The sequence below is a fragment of the Rhopalosiphum padi genome, chromosome 2 (assembly GCF_020882245.1).
Source record: "Rhopalosiphum padi isolate XX-2018 chromosome 2, ASM2088224v1, whole genome shotgun sequence".
NCBI classification, from domain to species: domain Eukaryota; kingdom Metazoa; phylum Arthropoda; class Insecta; order Hemiptera; family Aphididae; genus Rhopalosiphum; species Rhopalosiphum padi.
Window position 1 is genome coordinate 92881982 of NC_083598.1, and position 13155 is coordinate 92895136.

Consider the following 13155-nt stretch of genomic DNA (forward strand, 5'->3'; position numbering starts at 1 on the left):
CAGGTGGCAATATGTTATAGTATATATTATCTCGTACAGTTTTAACTTACAACAACTTAAAATTATGTATAAAATAATATTTTATCGGTAACCGGTGTTTATATACCTATGCATTTAATATGTAACCAGATATCAGACAAATATATACGTTATTACTTATTATATGTAATAATAATTACTAGCATATGTACCACGACAGAAGTAGGTATGTTTAACGCTATGGACTATACTATGTATATGTATAATACATATTTTAATATTCAAAATTAGACCAATGCCGTTAGCAATTTTCTCATTTATATTGAATCACCGGACGACAAAAGATTAATTAAATTCTATTCATCGTCGACACCAATACTAGTTTAATATTATTATACTGTCGTCAAGAAAAAAAATGTTAATCCCTTTCAAATATATATTATAGGTGAATGCTTATATTTACCATGTGCCACGATCTATCTATTGTCTATAAAGTATATTTTATACCTATTATACAACCACATGTCTTTTGAATATCGAATTGTGTCCGAGAGAGAATCGCTAAATGCAGCACCAATATAAGTTCATATTATATATACTATATAGGTGTGCACGCATACATTACTATAGGAACATATTATTTAAATTATAATAAGCAAACGGTTATTATAAACAACGCACGGTCGTTGTACTTGTTATACCGTGTTGTATGTATGTGTGTGAACACTACGGATGTACGATGCAGGGGAGACCGGGTGAGCGGTTTTAATGAACGAATTAGCATTTCCGGTTGTCCTGAACGGGGTTGAACGAAGACGATATACTCGTTGTGGACGAGTGACGGAGACGCTCTGCGATTGCACGTTTATTATCATAATTAATATTATTACCATTATGATAATATTCGTTATTATTTATAGGTATATTGTGCATGTACGATATTATTGGCTGTTAATAATAATAAAAAGACGGAAGTGGCACGCTGATATACGCATTATTGCAATAATTTTTGCACAAGACCAACTGTTGACGTGACAGCCCTTACTCCCCCCCACTATTATGTGTCAAGGGTGTAACGATTTTATAACGGGTCTTCTAAACAAAAGGTGGTCGACCGTATAATGTATGGCGTATACCTATGTATAAATTATTATATTATTTATATACATTTTATATACCTATATATTAATATTATATTGTATATTGGTTAATTCCACTTCTGCTGCATCGCAATAGAGGTGATGATGAGTTACATGCGTACGTATACCAATAATAATTATTATATATAGGTAATAGGTATTATAAGAAGATTGACCATTATTTCGAGTGCACGGGAGAGAATAAATGGTCTAAATGCAACAAATAAATTATACTCGGCGCGTTATACAAATCGACCAATGTCTTGTTTTTTACACTCAAAATATAATATTATATAATATACCTATAGTTGGGTGCCTGGGTTAACCTAACCTAACCTAAACTAGTGGCTCGCTGCGTTATTGCAGTATCGGTGATATATAAAGACCGAATTTATATGCATTTTAAATTGTAAAATATGCAAGAAAAAAGTACATAACATATTAATTTACAAAATAAAATTTCAATTTTCATTAAATTTTAATTATACAGTAATAATTAATTATTAATTTTGTTTAAATGTTCATAAACAAAAAGTATAATATGTATAGTATAGCAAACATGCAATACAAAAATGTAATTTTTTAAATTGTAATTTAATTTTTATCATTAGTTAATCGTAATACATTGTAAAAAATATTTTAATATTTTTAATATTTAAATTAAAATCAAATAGTATGTAGGTATACATAATACATTGGTGATATAAATAGGAAAAAAGTACGATTTAATGTAGTATGTTAATTTGAAAAATAATAACTTATCAAAGTATGTTCCATGTTTATTTCTGTGTATTATTCAAAATTTTGAAAATCTCACCAGATGTTGTATGACTCAATTCATTTTCTAATTGATGTCAGTTATGAATTTGGAATTTTGGGCATTTTAACTGTTTAAAAATTAATTGGTAAATTACAAAATAATTTTTAGTAAAAAAACACGTGCACTCAAACTACACTTAACTTGGCTACAGCGTAATTATTCTTACTAACAAAAATTGCCTTGTATAAATTTACCTACATATATATTATATAAACGTGCCTATAATCTGTTTTTTTTTTTGCTCAACACCTTTTTGGATCTTTAGGTGTATATTGTACGGTTTTTTGTTAAAATATGCAAAAATATTCAGAATATGCAAAAATATGCAGTATAACATTTTGATATTTAATCAACCAATTAATTATTTGTGGACACTCATTGGCTTCATGTATCGAATTGAAAATATTGGATGTTGAAAATAGCAACATGCATTTTATACAAAATCCGGTCTTCAATTATAATTATACATATAATTATTATTTTTATCATTAGGTATCACTATTCACTATGTTTAATTATATTTAATTTCCATGAAGTAATGTTAGAATAAGTATAATCTAGTAGGTATTCATGTATTTTATTATACTTGACCTAATTATATAGTAGATACCTACCTACAAAATTTTGGTAATTATAATAATTAGGTATTGTTATCATATAAATGAATAATAATAATATTCATTGTATAAAAACTATAAAAATATATGTTAATTAATTTAAACAATTAATTACAGGTATTATAGCTGAATCAAATATCTAGGATCAATTATCACTCAAGATAATGAACTTAAGACAGAGGTGTCGTCAAGAATACAATTAGCTTAACAAGGGATATTATGGATTAGAAAGAATACTAAAATCGAGGACACTCTCTAAAAATTTAAAAATAAGAATGTATATGACATTATTACGACCTATTGTCCTGTATGACTTTGAGACGTGGGCATTGAGGAAAGCCGAAGAACAGGGACTAGGAGTATTCGAGAGGAAAGTTTTAAGAAAAATTTATGGACCGGTCTTTGACAGTGGAACAAATGAATGGAAAAAGTTACATAATGATGAATTCAAAAGACAGTTTCAGAGACCTAACATAGTTAAAGAGATCACAAAAAGAAGACTCATGTAGGGGGGGGCATGCCTGGCGTAAGCAAGGATCTCTAGTTAGACAGATAATAGAGAATGAACCAATAGGTAAAAGACCTCTAGGAAGATCCAGATTGAGGTGGGAAGACTGTGTTAAAAAGGACTTAAAAATGATAGATCCAGGAATCAGATGGAGAGAAGCTGCAGAGGATAGGGACAGATGGCAAGATTTGAATTTAGCGGTATGGTCTTAAGGGCCGAAACCAAAAAGAAGAAGAAGATTATAGCTGAATCTTCTTCAATGCATAAATTAAAAATTGAACTAGACTAAGCGCCAAACTGTGAACAGTTAGCTAATGCTTCCATGTATCCCAAGTACAGGACTGTGCGATTTTGGTATGATCAATGGAAAAAAATTCATCTTGGACCTGTCTCAGGAGTTGGTGTTATACAAGTAAATTCTGTACTACTGATGTAAATCTGTATCGATTTTCTTACCATTATCATTTATCATTAATTTATAATAAGTCATTACTCATTATTAACTGGAAAATATCTGTTTTGTGTATATTTGATAGTATATAATATTGTAATGCATATTGCTGCCATTATTTTACGTTCCTCTTATCGTTGTGCGCTGTAGTGTTGGCAGCATTTAGCGCTATCAGTAGTCAGCTGCCGCGATGAGGCACATGATAATTGCCCATTTTTTTCATCATAATCGTTAATTATAAATTTATAAATATATATTATTTTGTATTCTTGTTGTTTTTTTCGTCCATTATACATACCTTGTGCAATACCGGCTTATTATTGTATTTACCTACTTAGACGTCTTAGACACCTAGTCCTTTTTTTGGCCGTTCTTGCAAACCTCTTGAGGTGAATATCGTTGATTTTTTGTGGTCTGCTGTGATCAACGCTGGTATTTTTGTTCTATTGTCTGGTAATTATGGTTCGGAAACTCTAATTTGAAAATTATATTTATGGTATTATTGTTTTAGTCTAGGGTTGTCATTTTACCAGCAGTAGGACAATTTTGACGTTTCGTCCAGAATATATGGTTTTGGACTTGGTTTATTGTTTGTTAGCTGCATAACTGCTAGCTGTGGTGTTTGTATTTTTTTTAGTCTAACCACTTACGTAAGTGTTTGATAATTATGTGAGCTGCAGCTCATGCAATTAATTTTATATATTTATACATAAATTAAATTAATTTATTATTAAGAGGACGCCATACCCGCATGTGTTGTCTGTCTTACTAATACGTACATCATAACAAATTTTTGTTCAGTAGAATACATTTTGTGATGTTAGCTTTAATATAAGAGTAAATTTACCTATTATAAAATTTAAGGTAAGAATATTATCTAGACAATGACATATGCTTTAATTGATATTATCATTTTAAAGTGAGTTATGAACATTTTAGAGTTGTACAATTTTACACAGCTAAAACTCACTTTAAAATGATAATATCAATAAAAGCATAAGTCATTGTCTAGATAATATTCTTACCTTTAAATTTGATAATAGGTAAATTTATTCTAATATTAAAGCTAACATCACAAAATGTATTCTTCTAAACGAAAATTTGTTATGATTTATATTAGTAAGACAGAGACAACACATGCGGGTATGGCGTCCTCTTAATGTTGAAGCCGCCTGAGGCCATAAATTTGTATTTTATCATTGAAGTCAGCTGCGGCCCGAAATTGTTTATTATCACTGCCTCCTAAAGTATATATATATATAATATTTGTTGTTTGTTAGACCGTTTGAGTCATTATTGTTTTTATATGGATATTTTGTTATTTATTGGACTTTTTGAATCATTTTTTTTTCATATATATATTTTGTTTGTTTATTAAACTGAGTCATTATTTTCTATTTACATAATTTGTTTTATTTTTTTGTTATTTGAATATATTGCCAAACGGGCAGTTTTGTTATTTTTCCATTGTTATATTATATTGTTTTAGCCAGGTAATAAAGTTAACACTGCAATCTATCAATCTTATTTATCATACAGTCCATCCAGGGCCAGAATTAGAATTTTAGATGCCTGGGGAAAATCTTTTTTGAGGCTCCTAGGTTTAGGTTAAATAATATTTTTATAAAATAATTAATAATTATACGAAAAGTAGTAAATATTGCTTGTTTCAGGGGTAAACATGGAGTGAAATTGTTGGGTCTTCATTGAGATAGTTTTGTATTACGCACCTCGCACGTGATTTGTCTCGAACCCAACCCAAAAATTAAATTACATTATATAATATATTATTTACTATTAAAATTTTAAAATATAAACAAATCAGGTAGTAGGCGCTCTTTAAAAATAATGTTTCTCAAGCTTTTTTGTCTACATGCATTGGCGTATTTATGATTTTATATCCACTGGTATCTACATGTGTATTTTTTTTTCTTAAATCAGTTAAATCTTTTTTTTAAATTGTTTTAATGATTTTTTTATTGTATAAAATCATTGCTTAAATCAAATTTAAGAACAGATTAGGATGAACTATTTAAAGAATAATTCTGTGCTATCTTAAGTGATATCTAGATAAAAAGTATATAGATACAAATTAAGTACCTACATCTTATTTAGATAAATAAATAAATTAGTATCTAATTGGTAATCAAGATTTAAATTATGGAAATCTACATAAATCTCGTTGAGTTATGTACTTGTATTTTTTCAATAATCGTTTACTCATTTAATTATTTTATAACAAATATAATATTACCACAATACTATCTATATGTAGTATACAGAGTGTAACTCGTCTATTTGACCTTATTGTATTTGTCAAATAGACGAGTTACACTCTGTATATGAGTACAAAATAATAATAGAATTTGATAGGCTGTGTCCCTGTAATAATTTTTATGCTACAATATTTTAATGTTCAGTAAATCTTTTAACTAGTTCAACGTTTATATTTATTCATATATTAAAATATTTAGAGTTCGCTTGCTGATGTTGTTATCAAGTACTCAAGTGACATCTTGACGTATTAATTTTAAACACCAAATTATATAAATACAAATCAATTTAAACTTTGGAAAGTGATATATTTTTATACAAATTTCCTAAACTGAGGGTCAAAATGTTTTAATTTTTTTCATAGTATTCTGGCATCCAAATGCCCCTTAAACATCTGATGCCGGGGCAAATGCCCTTAAAACCCTCTGTCAATTCCGGCCCTGAGTCCACCTATAACATATTTATTTATTTGTATAACGACAAATATTGTCTACTATTGCTGTGGTCACTTTATGCGCTAACAATATCAACTTTTAAAAAATGTATGGTTGTACCTTTGTTTAAAACAGGACATAAATTATTATAATATTATGTGGTAATTATCAACCAATCACTTTATCTTTAACGTTTACTAAAATTTTCAAAAAATGTATAAGGTCAGAATAGTAAATTTTTTAGATAAAATTTCTTTTCAAGTAAACAATTTGGATTCAGATCTGGATAATCAACAACAGTTGCACTTTTTGAGATTGATAGCTTTATAATAAATAATATGGATGATAATAACAAAGTATTAGGTATTTTCCTTGATATTCAAAAAGTGTTTGATTGTGTAGATCATAAGATATTATTGAATAAACTGAATCAGTCTGGCATTAGAGGAATACCAAATGATCTTATAAAATAATTTTTAAATGAAAGAACTTAAAGAGTTAAAATAGATGATACTTATAGTGAATCACTTAACATATAATAACTTGTGGTGTTCCCCAAGGCACAATATTGAGTGTGGGTCCTCTTTTATTCATTATTTTTATAAATTATTATGTTTTAAAAATACAAAATAATACGTATTACGTATATTGAATTATTCAGTTTTGCTGATGACACTGCTATATTAGTAGCTGACAAATCAATTGATAAATTACTTAATGAGTCAAATTAATTTCTTAATAATGTGTATTCTTGGTTCCGTAAAAAAAAATTATAATTTAATTGTCCATTCTTTGAAATGTATATGCGATTTTAATTCTTCATGCTCTTAAAATTGTATTAATATTGAAAAAGTACAAGAAATAAAATATCTTGGATTAGTTTTAGATTATAAATTAAAATGGGATAAACATATATTTTCAATTAACAATAAATTATTCAAATATTTCTATAATTTCAAAGAAGCTAAATATATATTTAATAATTCCTATAAAAGAATTATATTTTAACTTAAATTCTATCTTTTTATTCGTATGTTATATCTCTTTGGTGAGGAACTTTTAATAATCATTTAAATAAACTTAATATTACTATAAATTGTGTCATACAATTTTTATTAATTCTACCTAATTTAACTAGTACTGCATTAATATTTAAAGTACTTAATGTGAAAAATCTGAAATGTATTCATAATTTCTCTGTTTTAATCCAGCTATATAAACATAAACACTTAATTCCTATTTTTGATAATGAACACAAAACTAGATTTAAACATAATATTTATATACGTTTACCAAATTGTGTAAAAGTTTATGGACAAAAAAGTGTATTTTATATTTATATGGGTCTGAAATTATGTTTAACTTTTAATATGAATAATTTTAGTAATTTAATTATTTTTAAGAAGTATATTAAACATTTAGATTTAGCTTGTTCTTAAATTAATTTATTTTATGTTATTTATTTATCATTTTTTCTAAAATGTTTAATTAATTTTGCTTACTATATTTTGTATTAAATTTACATTAATTTATTTCTGCTGAACATGATACTTTAAAATGGAATATTCCACTGTATTCCTATATTTTTGACTTTACATACTATTTATTTGTTCATACCAAATTTTATTGTATTACATTGTTTTCTTTTATATTCTTAAGAATTGCTCCCCCAGCACAAGCTTTGTTTACTGACGGTGCTGCAATATTGTATTTATAATTGTATAATTTGATGTAAAAACTTGCAATGTTGCAATAAATGTATCATTATTATTATTAAAAATTAATTTATTAACCAATAAAAATTAATGTTATGTATGAATATGATATCAAACAGTAAGTTTAATAGTAGAATATTAAAGTTTTTACTAACATTGGTTAATACAATTATACATGCTTGCTAATGTTTTAAATTAAGGATTATATTATTATAGACAGTGTCTAATAATGTTAAATCCATTTATATCTGGTTTTCTAATTAGTATTCATAAATCTGTCTTTAAGAGCAAATAATTGTATTATATTGTCACATTCTTAACATATTAAAATATTTTCTAATATTAAAAAATTGAAATTAAATTAAATTGAATGCTTTTAAATAATATTTTGTTACTTTTTAAATACTAAGTATAATTATTTCTTGTAGTGATTTTATTTTACAATTATTTTTGTGAAGGATAATTTTATCCTGACAGTATTAAAGTACTATCTGAAATAAGTTGGTATTGATTAATATTTTAAATACATTTTTGTAAGGCCGGAGAAGTTAACTATTCTTTTAACTCGTTAAGTTAAGTTAATATAGAAAAATGTAACTATGTAAGTTAAGTTTAAAGTTAAAATTTACCTAGTTAAAATTTCTCACTTTGTTTTTCATATAACATTAAAAATTACCTATACCTTTTTTTAAAGCTAACAAACAACATAGTAATTTATGTAATAGAGGACTTATAGTTTTAAATAAATCTATATTAAAATTAATTGCTGTACCTAGTGATGTAAATTTTCATGAAAATTTTTTGTGGTGAAAATTTTCGTGAAAATTTTCATGAAAATTTTCAAAAACATGAAAATTTTGAAAATTTTATAATTTATCATATTAATTTCTTATCAAATAAATCTTTTAATATTATATAGTTATAGTTATAACTTGTAATTATATTATTATTCATATATTCATAGTTATATTTTAAACTATGTACTTTTATTACCATTTATACCCATTAATAAATGTGCATTTTTTTCTTTTATTAAAAATGTATTTTTACTTCAGTGTAAATGTTGAGTGTATAATCATTGTGCTACAAATTACAATTATTGATCTTTTTTTGTAATTTATTGGTTGAGTTTGAATCACTTCCACAATTTTAACCAAATTATAAATTTTTCTATTATAAGTGCTTCATTTGACTCTGACATTATACTTGTTACAATGTAAAAAAAATGAAATAGAAATTTTATAAAGTATTTGAATATATTTAAATTTGAAAATAATAAAATATAGAAACAATTGTAAATCTAACAGTATTTTGTTAGTTAATAATTGGTAGTAAATGGTAACAACTTGTTACTATGTAAGTATAAATTAAACGCTTATCTTAGAAAATAACAAATTAATATATCAAACTTAAAAAATATATATAGATCACAAAGTAGGTAATTATTTTTAATCTAACAGCCTTTTGTTAGTTGGTACTTGGTAGTAAGTGGTAACAACTTGTTACTATGTAAGTACAAATTAAACGCTTATCTTAGAAAATAACAAATTAATATATCAAACTTAAAAAATATATATAGATCACAAAGTAGGTAATTATATTAAATCTAACAGCCTTTTGTTAGTTGGTACTTGGTAGTAAGTGGTAACAACTTGTTACTATGTAAGTACAAATTAAATGCTTATATTATAATTAACAAATTAATATATCAAACTTAAAAAATATATATAGATAACAAAGTAGGTAATTATTTTACATCTAACATTCTTGTTAGTTTTTAATATGTAAATAAAAAACAGTTCTTTTAAAAAATCTATTAAACTTAAGAAAAAAAAAAGGTAGATTTGTAAGTAAGTTATTACTTATTAATAACTTAAAATTTTCTGTAATCTTTTATTTCTGGGATATCAAAAACTCCTCTGGAACTTTTTGCTTCTGGAGACTTTATCAACTGCATTACATCATCATACTTATACCAAATTTCATCTTTTGGAGTAGGCCATTTCCATCCAGATCCACTCATCACCATCACACTTACTAAAGCTGAACTCTGGCTTGTATCATTTACAACACCTGGAAAAAATTCCCCTTCATATTTAACTATAGCAAAGTCTCCTTTTTTATATTTATCTTCAAGATTCTGAACACTATTTTCATCAGAATTATCATCGTCATTTAAAAATCCCAATTCTTCTTCACTTTCACTAGATACCACTAAATCTTGATTTTTCTTGATTCTTTTATTAGGGCCTGACTCTAATAAGCAATCAGAAATATTATCATCAATATTTAATGGCAGTGAATTTACCAAAACAGATGACACACTTTGTATCATTGTAGGTTTATTTTCAACATTTTTCTTCAAGAGTCTCAAATTATGATTAATATACACTAACTTCCCAGCACGATCATTAGTGAGTCGATTTCTCTTTGCTGTGTGAATATTTCCATATGAACTAAATGTTCTTTCACATGCGGCTGACGTTGCAGGAAGTTGAATTATTCTTGTTGCAATTATGGATAATTGAGAAGATGAACACAAACCATTCCACCAAGTTGTAGCTGATATTTTGCTGACAGTATCCCAGATGAATGATTTGCTCCACAATCCTTCCTTGACTTTATATTGAGCAAACTCAGCTAAAATATGTCCTTCGTCAACGTTATCCGAATTTCGAGCAATTTTAGCCATGCACTCAATTCCTTTTAGTTCTTCATCATTTGTTAAACATTTACCATGTAACATAGGATCTAAAAGATTTGCAGCATAATGTAAGCTTGTAATGCAAAATTTTTTTCTGTTTTTTAAAAATAACATAATTTTTATTTTATTCTCTGGTGAATGAGTGTTTAAACATTGCTCAAAATGATCATTTAAGTCTTTAAATATTGTGGGAACCAAACTAATTTGTGGTGCATCACCTTCAATTATTGTTATCCAATCAGCAACAGGTTTAAGAAGTCTATAGATCTGTATGATACCTTTCCAAAATGTATCACAAAGTAATTCTTTTTTTGTACCATCAGATAATACTTTAACAACTCTATCATCAATAGCGAATAATTGCAGAGCACTTTTATTATCTAAAATACTTCCAAGACAAGCCACATGAGAACCCCATCTAGTTTTTACTGGTAATTTAAGAGTTAATTTTTTCCCAGTTTGCTTTTCTTTGAATATTGCATTTAGCTTGTGTGAAAGATTGATTTCTTTGACAATATTTTTACCACTAGTTACTACTGAAGAAATATTGTCCAACTCTGCTAAATCTTTTGCCAGTAAATTTAAGCCATGAGCAACACACCCATATGCTTCAAGATGACCATATTCTTTTTTTAAAATGTCCCATGCTGATTTCATGCTTTTAGCATTATCAGTTACTACTCCTAAAACTTTGTTTGGGCCAAGATCTTGGATGATTGATGAAATTTCTTTGGCAATGTAAGCACCGGAATGTGATACAGCTCCTGTACTAATAGTTTTATAGAAAATTGGTACAGGAGTAGTAATAACATAGTTGATAATTGGCTCTCTACGGATATTTGTCCAACCATCACACATCAATCCTAAGCTACGAGATTCATAAATTTTAGAATCAACATTTTGCTTTACACTATTATATTCTTCTTCTAAATGACTAGTTGATAATTTATAACGAGATGGAACTTCCCAAGATGGACGAAGGATTTTGAAAAATAATTTCCAATTTGCATTTTCAACAATTTGAAAAGGTGTTCCGCTCGAATAAATGGCTCTTGCAAATAGTTGTTCAATTTTTAACTAAAAAAATAATAATAGTAGGTAATTAAGAACAATTTGGCAAGGCTTATGATTACTTGAATACTTAACTAGATCAGATGAAAAAACAATAATCAATATTGCCATATATTATAATCAACTATACTTTATTATTTTATTATTTTATTACTATAAATTATATTAGAAAGGTTAATAAAATTAAGTATAATTAATAAAAAAAAATATAAATATTTGATTATACACTAACCTGCTCATCTTTTGTTATAAAATCGACAAAGTTTGTCATATTACGTTGACGAATAACTTTTTTTTGTTCCTGAGTCTCTTGCTTGTTTTCATTTGATTGAGTATCAGGCTTGTCGAAGTCAACATTTTCATTAGATTCAAGTGATTCAACTATACCGTCTATACCACTTGATTTATTTTTTACCATATTTGGGCATTTAGTACATTTATTATATATGTGGTCATACATTCTGGTTACATTAACTACGGTTTTCCATTTGCAGTAATTACATGTATAAAGAGTTTTTTTGTTAACCTCGACTCCATAACGCGTGTAATGAAATAGAATGGTTTTTAATTTTTTAGCCATTTTTAAAAGTAAAAATTATCACACTATTACACTAGTCAATAGTCATATTATAACAATTAATGTCGATACAAAAACTTATACTTCTTACTTTTTTACGCAAAAACAGTTAAACACTCTTGCAGATTGCACTATTGCAGACATAAACTTACTTATACTCACACAAATACAAAATCATCGATATTATCCATAGAGAATAATAATAATATATTAATATACTCTATGATATTATCATTGAATATATATATAATAATAATATAAATAATATACTAAATTACGCGGTCTTAACGGTTCTAAGACCGTGCTACATCTCGATGATTATATTAGATAATAACCATCAAAATGAACAGCTGTGGTACAGTGATACCAACCATACAATCTCAAAAATTAATTAAGTTAAACAAAATACATTAAAACTAAAATTTTCAAATTTTCAAAGACAGTTGAAAATTTTCAGAAATTTTCAATGAAAAAAAAAATTTTCAATTGAAAATTTTCAAGCTTACATCTCTAGCTGTACCTAATGTAGTAATCTGATTTTTCCTTATTATTACCTTGAGCTGATTAGGATATTGTTTCTGTGTTTTTGTATCTATTAGATTTTATTACTTATAATTACTATGTTATTAGATAGTCCATACTCCATATTATAATAGATTTTTTATTACTTAATTGCAATGTTATTAGATAGTCAATATTGTAATAAATGGTAAACACTAAATAGAAACTTATGGATAGTTTCCTGTTTACCATGACACGCGCATATTTTTGAGGACTACGCCCATATTTTTTTGTATAAAAAGGGTTGTAGCTTCATTATCAGATTAGACATATTATTTTGACCACAATTGTGCATAGACCGGTGA

General features: G+C 26.6%; 1 protein-coding gene and 1 long non-coding RNA gene across 2 annotated transcripts; one reads left to right on the forward strand and one right to left on the reverse strand.

Moving 5' to 3' along the window:
- Nucleotides 1-2987: 2987 nt before the first annotated feature.
- LOC132922380 (uncharacterized) lies at nucleotides 2988-8046 on the forward strand. Its single transcript, XR_009661009.1, has 2 exons — nucleotides 2988-4164; nucleotides 5188-8046. It is a non-coding gene; the product is annotated as an uncharacterized LOC132922380 (long non-coding RNA).
- A 1764-nt stretch (nucleotides 8047-9810) lies between these two features.
- LOC132921821 (uncharacterized) lies at nucleotides 9811-12726 on the reverse strand. Its single transcript, XM_060985034.1, has 2 exons — nucleotides 11945-12726; nucleotides 9811-11718 (listed from the first exon to the last, which is right to left on the reverse strand). Exons 1-2 carry the CDS (start codon nucleotides 12290-12292, stop codon nucleotides 9811-9813), a joined length of 2256 nt encoding a protein of 751 aa, XP_060841017.1. The 5' UTR covers nucleotides 12293-12726.
- Between the last annotated feature and the right edge of the window lie 429 nt (nucleotides 12727-13155).